The sequence below is a fragment of the Podarcis cretensis genome (assembly GCF_951804945.1).
Source record: "Podarcis cretensis genome assembly, chromosome: 18".
NCBI lineage: Eukaryota > Metazoa > Chordata > Lepidosauria > Squamata > Lacertidae > Podarcis > Podarcis cretensis.
Window position 1 is genome coordinate 2,195,165 of NC_137188.1, and position 17,558 is coordinate 2,212,722.

General features: G+C 48.3%; 1 protein-coding gene across 1 annotated transcript; it reads right to left on the reverse strand.

The window, feature by feature from the left end:
- Window positions 1-4,511: 4,511 nt before the first annotated feature.
- Window positions 4,512-17,401, reverse strand: COPE (COPI coat complex subunit epsilon). The gene is made up of 10 exons (XM_079960896.1): window positions 17,224-17,401; window positions 15,894-15,956; window positions 15,612-15,712; window positions 13,645-13,797; window positions 12,334-12,387; window positions 10,556-10,637; window positions 8,972-9,127; window positions 8,159-8,227; window positions 6,740-6,814; window positions 4,512-4,784 (listed from the first exon to the last, which is right to left on the reverse strand). The coding sequence occupies exons 1-10, from the start codon at window positions 17,329-17,331 to the stop codon at window positions 4,737-4,739; spliced, it is 909 nt and encodes a 302-aa protein (XP_079817022.1). The 5' UTR covers window positions 17,332-17,401; the 3' UTR covers window positions 4,512-4,736.
- Window positions 17,402-17,558: the final 157 nt, after the last annotated feature.

Here is a 17,558-nt window from a genome sequence, read left to right on the forward strand (position 1 = left end):
GGAGGGCCGGCCCGCCGCGTGCGCGCGCCCCCGCGCCCCCGCGCCCGCCGCGGGGAGGGAAAGGGGAGCAGCCGGCAGGGGGCGGCGGGCTCCGCAGGCACCGGGGGTTGGGCTCGTAGAAATGGTCCAAAAAGGTTAATGATACCAAAAAAACTATAAAAAAGACCAAATGATCATCCAAATTATTTCTACTGGATTATGATTTGATATGTTAATTGGATGATTTAATAAAAACGATTTAACAAAAAAAATACGTTAATGATAGCAAATCCCAGGTATCAGTTTTGCAAATTATAGCCCCTCCCAGATACTACCTTCCGTCTAATATTGTTGTCAGCCAATCCCAGATCTCTCTCTCAACAATGTTTATTTTAAAATCATTTAAAAGACGGACAGGTGATAGGCATCTGAGAGTCGCTATGATTTATAAAATAGATGCCTGGGATTTATCAATAACAACATATTTTATCCATAGATATCTGGGATTTGATATTCATCTGTCCACAAAATATTTTCTAAATTATATACAAAAGACTTGGATCTCTTAAGAATACGTTTCATAAATTATAAGACAGAGGAATATATCTATCCATTTTATAATCTGTGAAATATTTTGTTGCTAGGTATCAAATCCTAAATATCTAATTACCTTCTTATCTGTAATTTATAAAATATACTGTTGATATATCTGGGATTTGTTATGGTGGAAAATCCCAGATACTGCTTATAATTTGTGAGCTGTATTGTTAGATATAATAATATTATTGTATTTAATGATATCAATAATATAGTTGCATTTTTCGATCCAAAAGTGGTACCACATTTATGCTCCAGATTTACTCCCAGGAGCTCAGGATGGCTTCTTCCCACCCCAATTTGTAGATTCACAACGACCCTGTGAGGGGTTCAAGCTGAGAAAACAGCCACTGCTCCAGAGGCGACCTGCACTGAACTTCATGGCTTAAACTGGGGGTTTAGTTTGCCTTGCATTGAATCAGAGGTGTTGACTGAGGTCAGTGTTGTCCACACTGACTGGCAGCAGCTGTCCAGGGTTTCAAGCGGGGGTCTGGAGATGCAGTCAGGGAATGAACCTAGGACCTTCTGCATGCCAAGCAGGTGCTTGACCTCTAAGCCATGCGCCTCTTCTTGAAAATAAAATAAGTTTGCAGTCCTCATGGTTCTAAATAAATGAAGAACACAGGAACTTGCCTTCTACTGAGTTTCACCTACTTCAGCATTGTCCACACTGGGTGGCAGTCTCTCCCAGCCAACCTAGCGATGCTGCAGACTGAACCTGGCACCTTCTACATGCCAAGCAGGTGCACTAACCCCTCTGTTATGGCCCTTCTGCATTCAAACCCTGGTCATCCAGATCCAAGTTTCACAGTCGTAGGACCCACATTGCACTTGTTCATTATTTTATTCGAAAGCACGTCAAAGTGCAAGTAGATAAATAGGTACCGCTCCGGCGGGAAGGTAAACGGCGTTTCTGTGCTCTGCTCTGGTTTGCCAGAAGCGGCTTAGTCCTGCTGGCCACACAACCCGGAAGCTGTACGCCGGCTCCCTCGGCCAATAAAGCAAGATGAGCGCCACAACCCCAGAGTCGGCCACGACTGGACCTAATGGTCAGGGGTCCCCTTTACCTTTTATAACTTTTTTATCATGCGGCTCTTCGGCCCCCACCCCCAAAAGAGGCACCCAGAACACTTTACAAATCACAGGAGCAACACTCTAAAAAGACACAGCACTAGAGGAAAAGTGATGGGGAGGGAGGAGGAGTTGGAAGCAGTGGTGCCAACTTGAATAAAATATGGGGGGGCAGGTAAGCCCCACCCCACATAACCCATCACAAGACACAGTACAAACACACCATTTGAATGGCAGTGCCCATCAACTGGCACATTTTGGACGTGGCTTGGACTAGATGACCACTGGGGGTCCCTTCCAACTCTCTGATTCTACAACTGTTGGGCTGACGCTGTTGTGCGAAGAGGCTGTTGGGTGGCAGGGGCTGGCCAACCTCTTTCAGGTTTCAAAGCACATCCAGAGAACCAGCTGGGGAGGAAAATATCCCCCACTTCTTGCTGCCCAACCCCAAGAGTGATGCAGGGTGTGGGGAGAGGGAGAAATAAAATAATGGAATGGGGTCAGCGGCCCTATCGCCTTTGTTCAGGCCGTTCAGAGTCTGGCCATTGTTTCCAAACCCCCATGCAGGGGTCTAGAGGCGCTGAGACACCCACACCCACACAAGCCTGCCTTTCTTTAAAGAAAGCTCTCTCCCCTCCTACACAACCGCTAGACAAAGGAGACCTTCATTCGGCCCCCCCTCCCCATCCACAGGGCTTCTGCCTGGGAACAGCTTTCCCCGGGAAAGGACAAAGGGCCTCATTCAGAAATGTTGCATGTGCCGCACAGGACACCGCGGCCTGACAGCGGGGGGAGCTGAAAAAGCTCCCCACCACCTTACACAATGTTCCCCCCCCCCGCTGCAGTGGGGGCCACGGCATTAAGGCAAGCTCTAACCCCTGCACCTCAAACACAGCTTTGAAAGAGCACGAGGAAGGAGGGAGGAAGAGAGAAAGTCCACCACGAGAAGATTTGGTTTGCAACCTCAGCTAGTTTTGCAAAGATTCTCCAGGTGCCTCTTTTCCAGGGACAGTCCTGGATTGACAGAAGCTGCTCCAGTTTCTGATTTGATCCGGGAATCTCCCGCTTTTCCTTAGGACATCCCTATTTTCATCGGAGAAATGTGGGAGGGCCTGGAGTTATGCAACCCCCGAGCCGAGGGGTAACTATACAACCTTTAGAAGACATCTGAAGGCAGCCCTGTAAAGAGAAGTTTTTTAATGTTTAAAATTTTATTATGTTTTCATATATGTTGGAAGCTACCCAGACTGACCACAGCAACTAGTAAAATTATTATTATTATTATGCAATAGGACGTCCATATTTTCATCGGAGAAATGTTGGAGGGTATGGAAGGGCCTGGACATATTATTTCCACAAAGAGCAAGTCTACCTTGTGTGGGACAAGCAAGAGGTTTCAATTTCATGAAAGGCAGTGGAAGGTTCTGGGTTCAAATCCTGAACCACCTCCAATTCTGGTCTCTGTATGGGAGAGCCCCCAAAGGGCTCACCCCAGCAGGGCAAAGGCTTCGCCCTCCCTCCCACTTTGAATAGCAAGTGCAATTTTTGGCAGAAAGGAGCTTCTCAACAGGAAAATGCCCATGCATCTTGGCTGGCTGTACTTCTGCGCAGGAGCTGCCCAAGGCCTCGAGAACATGGTTTGAGTCTTTTGAGCAGCTTACCCTGGGGAAAAAAGGCATCAAGATTTTTGTGAGATCTGATTGAATTGAAGGCCACCTTCCCAACACTACTTATTTCTTTTTCATTTTTCATACTGTTTTATTTATTTTCATGGTACAGCAAATAAATTTTGAGAAAACAACTGTTACAACAGTAAACAACAAGTAACGTCCTTCTAAAACCTTGCTGCATTATGGGCTCCCTAACACTCACAAAATCAAACAAAATCTTGGAACATGCAGAGATGGGAAGATTGATAGCACTGATAAGAGATACAAATTTTGAATATTTCAAAAGAGACTTTTCTGGTCTATATAAAAAGTTGTTTCTCATAAGTGAAAGCCACAGCGGTGTTTGGAGAGCAGGAAAACAGCAGAACATATTAAGAAACATGTTAGGGTGAAATTAGATAAGACAGGACCATAAAATGCCATTGTATGTAAACATCGATGTTGGGCGAGTGGGAAGTCACTAGTTCTGTTGAATTGGAATATAACTGTTGAGTAATAAATGCAACTTTCTATACGGAAAAGGGGTAAAATATTATTATTTAAAAAACCAAACAAAATCTCTAGGCATGTCCCCAATCTTGAAAGGGGTGCCCCATTTTTGCCAGAGCTTCAAGATGACCCCCCCCAAAACACACTTCATTTGGTATCTACTAATAAATAAAAAGTAAAGGAAAACCCAAGAGTCAGGAAATGGTTCTTTTATTCCTAGGTGTGAGGAAACCTTTTCAGGGTGACATGATCCGAATTTCCACCTTGGGGGGGTTGCATGCCAGTGTGCGTAAGGCCCCAGGCAAAAGCAGCAAAGGGCCCCATTGTACAGAGTGAGAGATTTGGGCTACACCAAAAGCCAGAGGTTTTGTTGGTTGTACATCCTCCCAAAGCACGCTTCTCTCTGCCTGGGCAGGAAATAGGGCTCCACTCTGTAATGGGCAGCTGGAAGTACTCAAAAGCAGGGGCTTGGAGTTGAGTCGAGGAGAGGAGCCGCCCTAGGGGGAACCGGCCAGATGAAGTCCTTCTGGTCTGGGGGCCCACAAAACAAACCTCCTGTCAATATCACTGGGCTCCCACGAAGGTGAACTCCAGAGCAGGGAAGTGATTTCAGCTTAGCCCCAGGTTCATCTCCACGTTGACGGTCCTGGGCTGCCCTAGTCCAAAGGCGAATTAAGGTTTTCACAATCAGAAAGAGCCAGGTAGTTAAATCTAGCAGAGGTTTTATTGGGAATGTTTCGAACTACAGTCTGCAGAAATCTCTTTTCTGCATAGCACAGGGCAAAAAATGTTTTGGGGTTTCGATGCTGTCCCAAGGCGGACCCGCGTGGGGAGGACCGGTTTCAGGTTTCAGAAGAAGCGGTGATTCCAGCACACAGAATCCTGCTCTGCAAGACATTGCCATCCGGAGCTTCCTTGCCCCCGGCCAGTTTAGGCGCTTGGTGCATACTGCAAAGCCAGGCGGTCAAAGTCATTCTCCTTCAAGGCAAAGAGACAGACAAAGCAGAAGGAAGAATTACAAGGGGATGAAACCTTGATTGAAACAGACCCAGAATCATAGAAACGTGGACCTGACGAGAGGGTGCCATTTGCGCAGTGATCACGCACGGTGCGCTGGGAGAAGTAAGTTGTTCAAGGCTCCAGAGAACACCCATCCCCCCCCCAAAAAAAGTGCCCATCCACAGAACATTGTGCCTGTTGCGTCTCTGCATGATCTACCCTTCCGGCATTCTCAATCAGTCTCTGCTTGGGGCCAGAATTTTCACCTCCACGTGACTGGAGGTAGCAGAATTGCCTGGCACAAAAGAGGAGGCTGTTGCTCGCCTCTCTGTGTGAACCACACCCAAACCAGAAATCTGCCAGTAGGACGAGAGCACGAGAGCAACTCTCCACTCCTGCAGCTTCCAGCTACGGGGATCCAGGAGCACGGCTGCCTCCCACCGTCGAGGCAGAGCCAGGCCATTGGGGATCGTGGCCATCAATGAATTTGTCTAATTCTCTTTGAAGGCCATCCCGGTTGGTGGCCGTCGCTGCCTCCGCCTTCCACAGTTTATGCCCTGCATGGAATCAAGTCTCCTGAAGCACATCCTTGTGAAAGTGGGGGGGGGGGGGGCTGCCCACCCACTGCTCTCTCTCTCTCTCTCTTTTTTAACTTTATTCCGAAACCAAAAAAGAATTACAAACATGAAATTCAAAATCCATATTCGTTTTGTAACATAAGCCTATTACACAGTTGACTAGATTAAAACATACCTAATTGCTATAGACTTCCCTTTGCTATATATAAATGCAATGCAATTAGAAATATATTAGACATTTTTATAAATTCCCCTATACCCCCCACTCCCCTTCACCCAGGTGTGATCTCAATATTTTTTTAACTTCTTCCATCTTGTTGTGTTGTTGTAGTTTAATAATTATTCAACTGATTCTTTTATTATTTCCTTGCTTACCCCTGCATGTTTTACACATTATGTATTAATATTCCAGTTCCGGAACCATATTTTTTCATGTATTCCTTCACTCCTCCCACTCTTTAATTATTCTCTGATTTGAATGGCCTCTAATGTTCGAAAGCACGTCCGGGTGCAAGTAGATAAATAGGGACCGCTTACCAGCGGGAAGGTAAACGGCGTTTCCGTGTGCGGCTCTGGCTCGCCAGAGCAGCGATGTCACGCTGGCCACGTGACCCGGAAGTGTCTCCGGACAGCGCTGGCCCCTGGCCTCTTAAGTGAGATGGGCGCACAACCCCAGAGTCTGTCAAGACTGGCCCGTATGGGCAGGGGTACCTTTACCTTTAATAGTTGCCGTCAATTTTGCCATTTCCACAAACTCACAGAGTTTGCTTTGCCATTCTGATAATGATGGGATTTTCTCCCCCTTCCAATTCTTTGCGATCAATATTCTGGCTGCTGCTGTTGCGTAAAGGAATACATTTTTCTTATCTCTGGGAATTTTGGAATGAGGTATATGAGGAGCTGAAAAAACTATTTAAGATTTCATTTATCAAAAAGCCAGAGGCTTTTCTGTTAGGCCAAATATCTAATGACATGCCCACCCACTGCTCTCATGGGGGGCAAGTCAACTTCTGGTAGGTCCAAGACAGCATTTCCCCAACTTGGGTCCCCAGCTGTTTCCAGACTACAGTTCCCATCATCCCTGGCCACTAGGTCTGCTAAATAGGGATGGTGGGAGTCGTAGTCCAACAACAGCTGGAGAACCAAGTTGAGGAAACCCTGGGCTGAAAAGCTCTGTCTTTGTTCTTACATCCTTGGATGGCCATCTGTCATGAAGGCTTTAGCTGAGGTTCCTGCACTGCAAGGGGTTGGACTGGATGACCCTTGGGGTCCCTTCCGACTCTGCAGTTCTATGATCCTATGATCCCCAGCCCACCCCGGGCCGGGTGAACAGAAGAGAAGAGACGGTCCTCTTACCTTGGTCTGGTGTTCCTTGATAAAGGGGTGATGTCGGTGGGCATCTTTCAGCTGCGACAGGTAACGGTTGGTGACCTCAAAGGGAGGAAGAAGGAGAGTCAGACAAAAGAAGAGTAAAGCAGTCGCCAGGAGGGGAGAAAATGGCACAGGTGGGGGGCTTTCCATGGGATGGGATTGTGACATTTTGCTCTTTGGGGCTGGCAGAAATTCCTGCTGCTGTTAACAGTTATGGAGCAAATTGTCCCTATGGACCCAAAGGCACAGCTACACATCTCTCCAGAGTTTCACAGCTCAACAAAGCAAGATTTAATCATGCACCTGAGAACAGCTGCAAAGCTAGTCATCGCCAGACAGTCGAGATCTCTCAGCAGAGACCTTTTTTGAAGCTCAGGTCTCACATGCCTGGGGCTTGACGCTCATGGACAAATTAACCACCTTAAAGCATGAACATCGTAGGGGAATGAGGAGCCCCATGGTTGCATTTTATTCAACATGCAGAATCCACGGAGCATGGCTTTCACGCACCAGGAACACCATGGAATGACACTTTCCATAAATGACTTTATTGATGCTCATGAAAATTTAAGAGCTGGACAGAAGCTGCATCCTACTCAGAAGCAAATTCACCCTCTGGAAGGAAAGAGTTTTATTTATTATGTAACTCTGTTTTAAGTTTTTTAATATAAAAATGTGTTCTTTAAAATCTAATGCATGTTTCTGTATGGTAACATTAAAAAATCCGCTGCAGGTCGCTTGGAGAGCTTTGAGTAACAAGCAACTAGAAGTTTTCCATTTTATAAATCACTTTGAGGTTTTTCCACAATCATTTCATGAAATAATAATAAGAATAAATAAGAATAAGAATAAAACAATAATAAGCACCAACATGAAACCAAAGAATACCCTCTGGTCTTTTCCACTAAGTGTAGGAAATCCAGATTAACACAAGCAAATATTTAGGGGAGGGGAATATCCTTAAAAAGGGAGGGAGAAGGAGAGATGGGGGTGGGCACTGATTTTCCTAGATGAAGGGCAGTGGAGAGGGAAGAAGGCAAGGGGTTGGGGACAGAAGCTTCTCACTTTGTATGCTTTTTAATGCAAGGTCTTAAAAAAAAGAAATCCCACTAAGGTCTCAGCTGGGAAGCTTCACTTGGTGCAAATGTCTCCCCCACCCCAGATTGTAGCTGGAAAGAAAAGGAAGCACAGATTTTGGAGCAGGTGGGAAGCACAGAAGGTGCCATGAAGCCAGAAACAGGCAGAGGGAATGCTAGTTTTCAGATATGGAAGGGGAGCATCTGCACCCCTCCTGGTGCGGCTGGACTCCCGACCGCTGCTGGGGATGATGGGAGTTGGAGTCTGGCGGGTTGCAGAGACCCCCCTCCCCCCGCCAGGCCTGAAAAAAGAGGAGGCGGCCCTCACCTCTGGAGGCTTCCCCAAGTGCTGCGAGAGGACGACAAAGTTGATCAGGGTTTCAGGATGGCTGCTGTCCTGTAGAAAAAGAGAAGTCAACGCTAAAGGAGCCGGAGCCGCTTGTCTTCTGCTGCTTCAGAGGGCGGGATCTGAACTGAGAGATTCAAATCACAAGAAAGGAGTTTCCAACTCGGCTTTCTGGGGGTAAGAGCTGCTTGACTCCCTCAGAGGGTGGCAGACTCTGCTTCCTTGGAGGTTTTTAAGCAGAGATTGGCAGGCCACCTGTGGGGGGGGGGGAACCTTTAGCCGAGATTCCTGCATTGCAGAGCTTGGACTGGATGACCCTTGCGGGGGTTTCTTTCCATTCTGCGATTCTAAGAAGGGGGGACACCTCATCACCAGGCCAGCTGATTAATTTGTCTCGCACCTGAGCTGGTGGCACAAAGCCTGCTTGGGCCGCAGAATATGCCAGATGCAATCCACACGGGGCTGAGTCTCCCTGCCTGAATTCAATTGGTAGGGAGTTCCAAATTTTAGGAGCTGCCACCCTGAATGTGGAGCAGGTGTTATGTAGCACCTGTAACAGGAGCAGCTCTGCTGATGGGGTGAGACAACCTCGTAAGTCCCAGTGTTCTAGTCCTCATTGAGCAGAGGACAGGACCAAAACTGGAATGCGTCGGCTCTGCCTCTGGTTGGTCACATCGGCCGTTGGGGCTCCCTGGCTCCCACCCTACCAGTTCCAATGGGGAACAGCCGCTGCTGCACTGACCACCTCCGAGGTGGGGATCTCAGAGGCTCTTGGAGCGCAGGGGGGTCCCTCACCTTGTCCAGAGCCTCCTGGAGAACCCCCTCGGCATCATCCCACTTGCCCTGGCCCATGTAGCAAGCGGCTTGGCCGTTGAGGAGCAAGAGGGTGGGCGACCACTTCTCAGACATCTCCTGGAAGATGTAATAGGCTTCCTGCAACTTCTCGCCGCCCTGCAAAGAAAGAGTCACAAGCGGAGATGCCACCTCAAGCCTTTCTCCAGCCAGAGGGCCTACACATTCCCGCATATGCCCCTTACTCTACTACTCTGTCCAGCAAGGGTTCTGACGACACTTTTCCAGCCAGGCCATTTTTTTCACTATTTCTATTTATTATACTTACAAACTGCCCTTCATCAAAAGATCGCAGGGTAGTTCACAGAATAAAACACAGGTAAATAATTTAACCGAAACAACAAAACAATAACCCTTCATAAATAAAATAAACAAAACCTTCCAAGGATGTTGCAAACCAGGGCCAGCGGAGAGGCCTGGAGGGCTACATGTGGACGATATGATATGATAATCTTTATTTTCATTGTCCCATACAGAACAATGAAATTGAAAAAATCTACACCAGGCATTCAAAAACCAACAAGCCTGCTATCCCAGCCTGGTTAGCCCCCTAAAAACTCTGATATCCCATAATTGAATACAATATACTCCCACAGAGACTTCCTTACACTGTTTAAAACCAAAATTTCATTTGTGTAGAAAGTGTTTCTCAGGTGGCTAGTCCTAGTCTTTATAACCCTGGACCTTCTTCCAGAAGGCAGAAGCTGAAAGAGATCATTTCCGGGGTGCGCACTATCCTGTGCTATCTCTGCAGCTTTCTTATGGCACCTGGAAACTTAGATTTGATCCAAGGTGGGGAGAGTGCACCCAATTATTCTCTCCGCAGTCTTTACAACCCTGGACAGCATTGTTTTTCGCCTAGGCATGATGCTCCCTAGCCATGGTGAAGAACAGGAGAAGGGCCCACCGAGCCCGGCGCCCTGTTCTCACAGCAGCCAACCGGATGCTCCAAATGGGAAACCCGCAAGCCGGACCAGATCACAAGAGCACCGTCCCTCTTTGGGGTTTCCAGCAACTGGTATTCAGGCGCATGACTGCCTCCAGCCATGGGAGCAGAGCAGAGCCACCCTGGCTAGGAGCCATCAGTAGCTTTTTCCTCCATGAATTTCTCCAATTCTCTTTTAAAAGCCATCTAGGTTGGTGGTGATCACCACTTCCTGTGGCAGGGAGTACCACAGGTTAACAATGGTACTTCCTCTTGTCTGTCCTGGATCTTCCAACGTTCAGCTTTGCTGGATGACCACAAGTTCTGGCGTTATGAAAGAGGGAGGAAAACCTTCCACTCTCCACGGTCTTCATGCCGTGTGTAATTTTGTCCCCTTCTGCCATGCCTCTCTTTATCACCTTTTCTCTGAACTAAAAAGTCCAAAACACTGTAAACTTTCTTCCTAAGGGAGTCTCTCCATTCCCTATCTTGAAGCCTTTTTCGGGGGAGGGGGCTGCTAGGCCATGTCCATGTTTTAATAAAAAAATGACAGAATGACTTGGCTTCACCCTTGGCACAGGAATGCACAATATGGTACCCACCAGGGCAAGATTCACCCAAGCCGTCGCCAGCTGGGTCAGAGTCGCATCTTCGTCTTGCTCCTGCATCTTCTTCAGCTCCTTCCTGGAGGGAGAGAGAATGTTACTGGAGATAGAACCTGGGACTTCTGCAGGCAACACAGGTTCTGTAACACTCAGCAGTGTTCTTTCCCATAAAGACATACAAAGATTCTAGTCCTCATGGTCCACAGCAAAAAAAGATAATTTAAACATAGGAAGCTGCCTTATCCTGAACCAGACAATTTAATCCACGTAGCTCAGTACTGCCTACAGCAGGGGTCGGCAAACTAAGGCCCGCGGGCCGGATCAGGCCCAATTGCCTTCAGGATCCGGCCCGCGGACTGTCCGTGGATCAATGTGGGGATTCTGTTCGTTTGGACTGCACCATTTTTCCCCCTGAGCCATTCCATTCCCCACACACACACACACACCGCTGCTGCGCCTCCTCCCTCCCTCCTCCTGGCTTCTCCCTGCCCTGCCTAGAGGAGGAAAGTGGCTGGGCTGAGCTGGCTGAGAGCCATCTTTGCAGCCCCTCTCCGGAGCCAGCCGTTTTGCACCGCTCATCTTCCCTCCGCCCTGGTGCTCCTGTAGGCCAGAGAACGGAGCAGACCAGCTCGCTCTGCCTACCCACAAGAAGCAGCAGCAGCAGTGGTGGCAGCCCCAGGGAAGGTAAACGCAGCAGCTGGGGCTGGGGAAGAGGACTAGTTGCCCCCCTCGGCTCTTCTTCCAGCTCCCCCCTCCGTGCCGCTTCTCTGGCCCATCACAAAGTCTGAGGGAAAGTGGACCTGCCCGCGGCTAAAAATTTTTGCTGACCCTTGGTCTACACTGACCGGCAGAGACTCTCTCCCAGCCCTGCCTGGAGATGCCGGTGGGGGCCTGAAGCTGGGACCTTTGGACCAAGGCTCTGCAGTTGACCTATAGTCCTTCCCCAATGGTTAGGGATGGCCCAGGGCAGATGTCTACCAGCTGCAGCTGGTATGCCGGCTGAGACTCTGCCTGTCTCGCCGGAGTGGTTATCTCCTGCTTGGACTACTGCCATGCGCTCTCCATGGGGCTACCTTTGAAGGTGACTTGGAAACAACAACGAATCCAGAATGCAGCAGCTAGACTGGTGACTGGGACCATATAACCCCGGTCCCAAAGGATCTTCATTGGCTCCCAGTACATTTCTGAGCACAATTCAAAGTGTTGGTGCTGGCATTTAAAGCCCTAAATGGCCTCAGCCCTGTGTACCTGAAGGAGCATCTCCACCCCCATTGTTCAGCCCAGACATGGAGGTCCAGCTCTGAGGGCCTTCTGGCGGTTCCCTCCCTGAGAAAAGTGAGGTTAGATGGAACCAGGCAGGCGTGACTATTGAGAAAGTCTACCAGCTGCAGCTGGTATGCCGGCTGAGACTCTGCCTGTCTCGCCGGAGTGGTTATCTCCTGCTTGGACTACTGCCATGCGCTCTCCATGGGGCTACCTTTGAAGGTGACTTGGAAACAACAACGAATCCAGAATGCAGCAGCTAGACTGGTGACTGGGACCATATAACCCCGGTCCCAAAGGATCTTCATTGGCTCCCAGTACATTTCTGAGGGCAGAGGACTCCAATCATGTGGCTCCAAACTGGACCTCGCTTATGTGTGAGAGAGCCAAGCTTTCTGTGGCTGCTTTTGCACTGTACCACACATGCAGGAGGAGGTGGACGAGGGGATGGACAGACGGACAGACAGAAGCCGGCTGGTGCCAAAAGCAACTCCGGTTCTGGGGAAACTTACCGGGCCAGATCCAGGCGATCCAGTTTCAGAAGGATCTGAATGGTCATTGCCATGCTAGAGGGAACGAGAGAAAGGAGAGTTTTAGGAACTTGCACCTGTGAGTTTGCTGCCTGTGGACCTTTGGTCAGACAAGAGCCAAGTTCTTAACGTCTGAAAGACTCGTGGGCTTAGTGCCCAAAGAATCCTGGGAAATGTTGTTTGATTAGGATGCCAAGAGCTGTTAGGAGACACCCCCAAATCCTCTCCCAGAGCTACAGTTCCCAGGGAAGAAGGATTGGTTGTTAAAACATTCCAATAATTATAACTCTCTTAACTCTCAGCAGCCTTAGAAAACTACAGTTCCTGGTATTATTTGCAGTTTAAAAGATAATGCTTTAAATGTTCAGTGCAAATAGAACCTAACTTAGTTCAATTAATTTCAATGGGCTGTATGTTAGTCCGATTTTGCTATTAGTATCAGTATTAAATTTGTGTACCGCCCTACACCGGCAAGTCTCAGGGTGGTTCTCAATATAAAAACACAAAATACATAGCAAAAATAATCCCCTCTCCCATAACAATAATCCCCCCCCTCCCATGACACATTTTAAAAGGGCGTTGGATGGCAATCAGCCAAAGGCCTGGTTGAAGAAGAAGGTTTTTGCCTGGCACCTAAAGGTGAATAATGAAGGTGCCAGCTGAAGAGGAGCCACTGCAGAAAAAGCCCGTTCTCATGTTACCACCCTCCAGACCTCTTGTGGTTGAGGCACATGAAGAAAGGCCCCAGAAGATAATCTCAGGGTCCAGGTAGGTTCATATGGAAAGAGGTGGTCCTTGAGGAATTGCAGTCCTGAGCAATACCTATTCAAGAGTAGCCCCACTGAAATTAGCAGACCTAACTTAGCCATGTGTACACAGTTCAGCACATCTACTACAAGCAGAGCAAGCATTAGTCAACTCAGTGCAACTCTTTGAATGTGGTTGGCTATCAGTTCCTCAAAATACGGAAGGAGCCACTCTCCAGGAGAAGCCCTGGCCGCAGTTTTGTTTCGACCATTTGTTCTGGCTCTTCAACCAAAAAGGCTCCCACAGAGTGGCTGACATGCATTCAATTGAAACAAGATGCTCTGGGCCCACAGGCTTACAATCTAAAAAGACACACACACAAGGAAAAAGGCACAAGGAAGGATGAGGATGGGGAAATCAAACTCAGGCACCAATTCATCAACAGTTGTTCTCATAAAGGTCAGATAGCACAGTTCGGGGGTACCCCCTGTTTGTGCTATAAGCCAAGAAAAAAAGCCGCCACCACAACAACTCAATTCCACTCACCCCTCTAAGCTGTCCCCCTGGTGCAAGGTCCGCAATGCTGCATCCAGGTTCTGGTCGTGGAAGTAGACTGAGGCCGCCATAAGAAGGAAAGTGTTGTGAGTGACATCAATGCTCTTAGCCATCTTCTTGTCCAGTTCAGCCACAATCGCATCTCTTTTGACACAGGGCCCAGGGTGGGGAGAGAGAGGAATGCCACTAAAGTAAGCATCAGGAAATGGAAGCAGCCCAGACCCCTCCACTCCCAGCTCTCACCTGGGAGTTGCCCCAGGGTGTCTTTGAAGACCACAGTTAATGGCAAAAACCACCATTTGCAAGCACACCTGTGAATGCCTCTCCCCACATGATCCCTGGATCCTGCAGTCCTTTTCACAGGCCCCTTGCTAAACGCCTAGTGTTAGAAATTCCCCAAGCGGCACAAGGCCAGCTGTGACCACGTGGAGTTCTCCATCTGGCTGGCCCCTCCAGCTTTCTTAAGCAAGTAAGCAGAAGAGCTTATTCATTGCATTTATCTCCTACCTTTTTATCCAAGGGGTCCATTGTTCACCAACACCCCTCCTCAGCTAATCCCTACATCAACACAGAGGCTGTGACTGACTCACAAGGTCACCCAGAAAGCTCCATGACTGAGTGGGGATTTGAACCCTGATCTCCCAGGTCCAGGGGCCGGCAAGGTTTACCTCACCTGGGCCGGTTCACTCCCACAGAGATCGCTCCGTGGGCTGGATCACGTCTGCACATGTGCAGACTCAATTTCCAGCGCTGCAGAAGCGAGTCCTGCTCCGTGCTGCACTAGTTTAGTGCAGTGCACAGGGACTCACTGAGCAGGTGCCTTGGTTTGGGGATGGCTCGTGGGCCGTTTAAACGACCCCCGTGGGCCACTTGTCGCCCATGGTCCGCAGGTTGCCGACCCCTGTCCTAGTCTGACACTCTCATCACTACACCCCACCGCCTTCCTAGAATCCTTCTGCTATGGGGCAGCTCTATAAATTAAGTAGGCAAATAAAAATGGGGCAGAATGTCACTTAGAGAAAGATCTGAAATCTTTTCCTTGAAGCTTGAATTTGTTTTATTCTGTACTGTTTTATTTGATATTTTAATGCGCTATAAACCACTTTGAAGGGTTTCCCCCCCAAAATATAAAGAGGTATAGAAATGAAATGATTAATAATAAAAATTTCACTGGGGGGAAAATGACACCTAGACATTTTGTTGTGGCGACCATAACCCAGGTTTAAGGTGCCATTTTGCACTTAACTTATAGACCTGAGTTTCTACCACTGCATGCACCTCATCTGAGGGGACCACACAAGGCAGGGACTTTTCAGTGGTTGCGCCCCTTTTGCAGTAGGCTCTCCCCAGGCTTTTTAAAAAATTGTTTTTATTACTTATCAAATTGCTTATAGAACCACAGAGACAAATAAACCAACAACAATAATCCCATAATATATCCAACAAGAGGCAGGGCCTACAAAAGCTAAGCACATGAATTAACATCAAATCTAAAATCATGGCAACCATAATTCTCTAGATGAAAGAGGGAGAGATATTTGAAACTAAACTACACGAAATAAAATCCCACCACACTGAGTGGAAACGATCAGGATCTTCCTGCCCCTTAGAGACCCATAACTTATATATATTTTTTCTGCAATAACTAAATTCAAAGGATTTTTACGGTATATCAGTGGGAAAGAGCTAGGTTTTTTTAATGATTTCCATTGCTGCGTGATGGAAAGTTCATCAAGTTCATCAAAAAGTTCCTTTTGATGGAAAGTTCATCAAAAGTTCCTTCTATCTACATATGTAACAGGGATAACTGGGGACAGCTTTTACATGCTAAGGGTCAACCTGTCCTCCAGAGTGCGCTGCAATTTTAAAATCTGGATATTATGCTAGAATCCAATCACCATTCCTAGGAATTTGATTTTCCAGGAGAGAGGCTGCTGTGCCTGGGCACCCAGACCCACCTTTGGCTCTCGTTAGAAAGGTATTCTGCAAACATCCGCACAGCTTGGAGTTCCGGAGGTGAGCTGGGCTTGATTTCATCCAACACCACTCCATATTTTCGCTGTACAAAAGGAGAAATGGGAAGTCTCAAAAGTGAATTTGGAAAGATAGAAGGCATGGCTGTTTCTGAGACAGTTGCTTTCAAGGTGTTATAAAAAAACACACATGGAATTTCAAAACTCAACCCACGCATTGGGCAAACCTGGAAGCAGGCAAACTGTCCTTTTTTTCAGAAGCCTCACCTGGGCAATGTAGGCACGATACAGGAAGATATCCCTTTCCATCTCTTTGTCAGGACTGGAGGGCTGAAGAAACAAGAGGGGGGAAGTAGAATCATTTGCAGAGTTGACGGGCAGGAGTGGGAGGAAACATAGAAGAGGAAGCTGTAAAGAAAGTCTAATAGAAATATAAGAAATGTAAAAACCGGTTGGTTCAGGCCAGGGGTGGTTGGGCATCTAGTCCACCATGCTTGGGCCAAGCAGATGTCCCAAAGCTTCAAGCAGGATTTGAGCAGAAATGTCACATTTTGATCACCGTTCCCTTGACAAACAGGCCTTTGGCAGGCTGTTGACATGCCATCCTCTATCTCACTCCTTTTGCCTGTCCTATCTCCCAGGAAGCTTCAAGGATATGTTTGGCGGGACAGTCCCGGATTTACAGAAGTCATCCCGGTTTCTGATTGATCCTGGAATGTCCCACTTTCCCTTAGGATGTCCCTATTGTCATTGGAGGGTCTGGAGTTCTGCAACCCCCGAGTCAAGGAGATACGTAACTGTAAAACCTTTTGAAGACACCTGAAGGGAAGGTTTTTTATGTGTGATGTTTCATTATGTTCCTATATACGTTGGAGGCTGCCCAGAGTGGCTGGGGCAACCCAGGGTATAATGGTTGTTGTTGTTCTGATTATGGACTCAGGCTGATTATGGACCCTTTCCACTGGGGAGGTGCAATCAATCCCCACCGACACCCCCCCCCCACGGCATCTCTGGCTCTTCTCGTATTTATGGTCTGCCCTGCAGAGTACCTTAAGGTTGATGAATAACCATTGTTTAGAGATCCCGGGCCCTAAGGAAGCCAGACTATCCTCCACCAGGGTCTTGTCAGTGATGGCTCCGACCTGGTGGAATGCTCTGCCCCAGGAGACTAGGGCCCTGCAGGATTGAATTTCCTTCTGCCGGGCCTGTAAGACAGAGCTATTCCGCCTGGCTTTCAATTTGAATTCAGCCTGATCTTTTATTCCCCTTCCTTCCCTCCCCCTCTTTTTATGAAGATTCCCCGCTCTGGGATCCCACAGCTAGTTCTCCCCTGGTCTCCTCGCTGGCCCAAATAGGACTAATTTTGCCAGCTAGCCCTGGGGATCATCTAATGTTTATTGGATAGATTTCCCCCCTAAATTGATTTTTGAATTCCGAATTTATTGTTATTCACGTTTTATACTGTATTGTATGCTGTTTTTTTGTTGCATCAATTAAGTGGTTTAAATTTGTTGTTAGCCGCCCTGAGCCTGGTTTTCTGAACCGGGAAGGGCGGGGTATAAATAGAAATTTATTATTATTATTATTATTCTGTGACCTTGACTCGCTGCGCTTCGTTAATGGCCGCCTGCGAGGCGCCGATGTAGAAGTTGTTCCTGACGTCGAAGAGCTCGTCGGCCTCGCCCTGGGTCGCCGCCGCCGCCATCGCTCCGCTTCCCTCGCCTTCGCCTCCGGGACCAGGAGCGGACACGTCTTCGCCTCCGGACTCTCCGCACAGCTCCCTCGCAAGGCACGCCGGGAAGCGCCGATTGGCCGGCCCTCGCCCTTTCGCCGCGCCCACCCGCCCGCCTGACCAATCGGGAAGCCTCGCGGGCGAAATGCTTGCCGGGAAGTGGAGTTTTGGGGCGGGAGAGGCGCTACGTTGCCGGATCT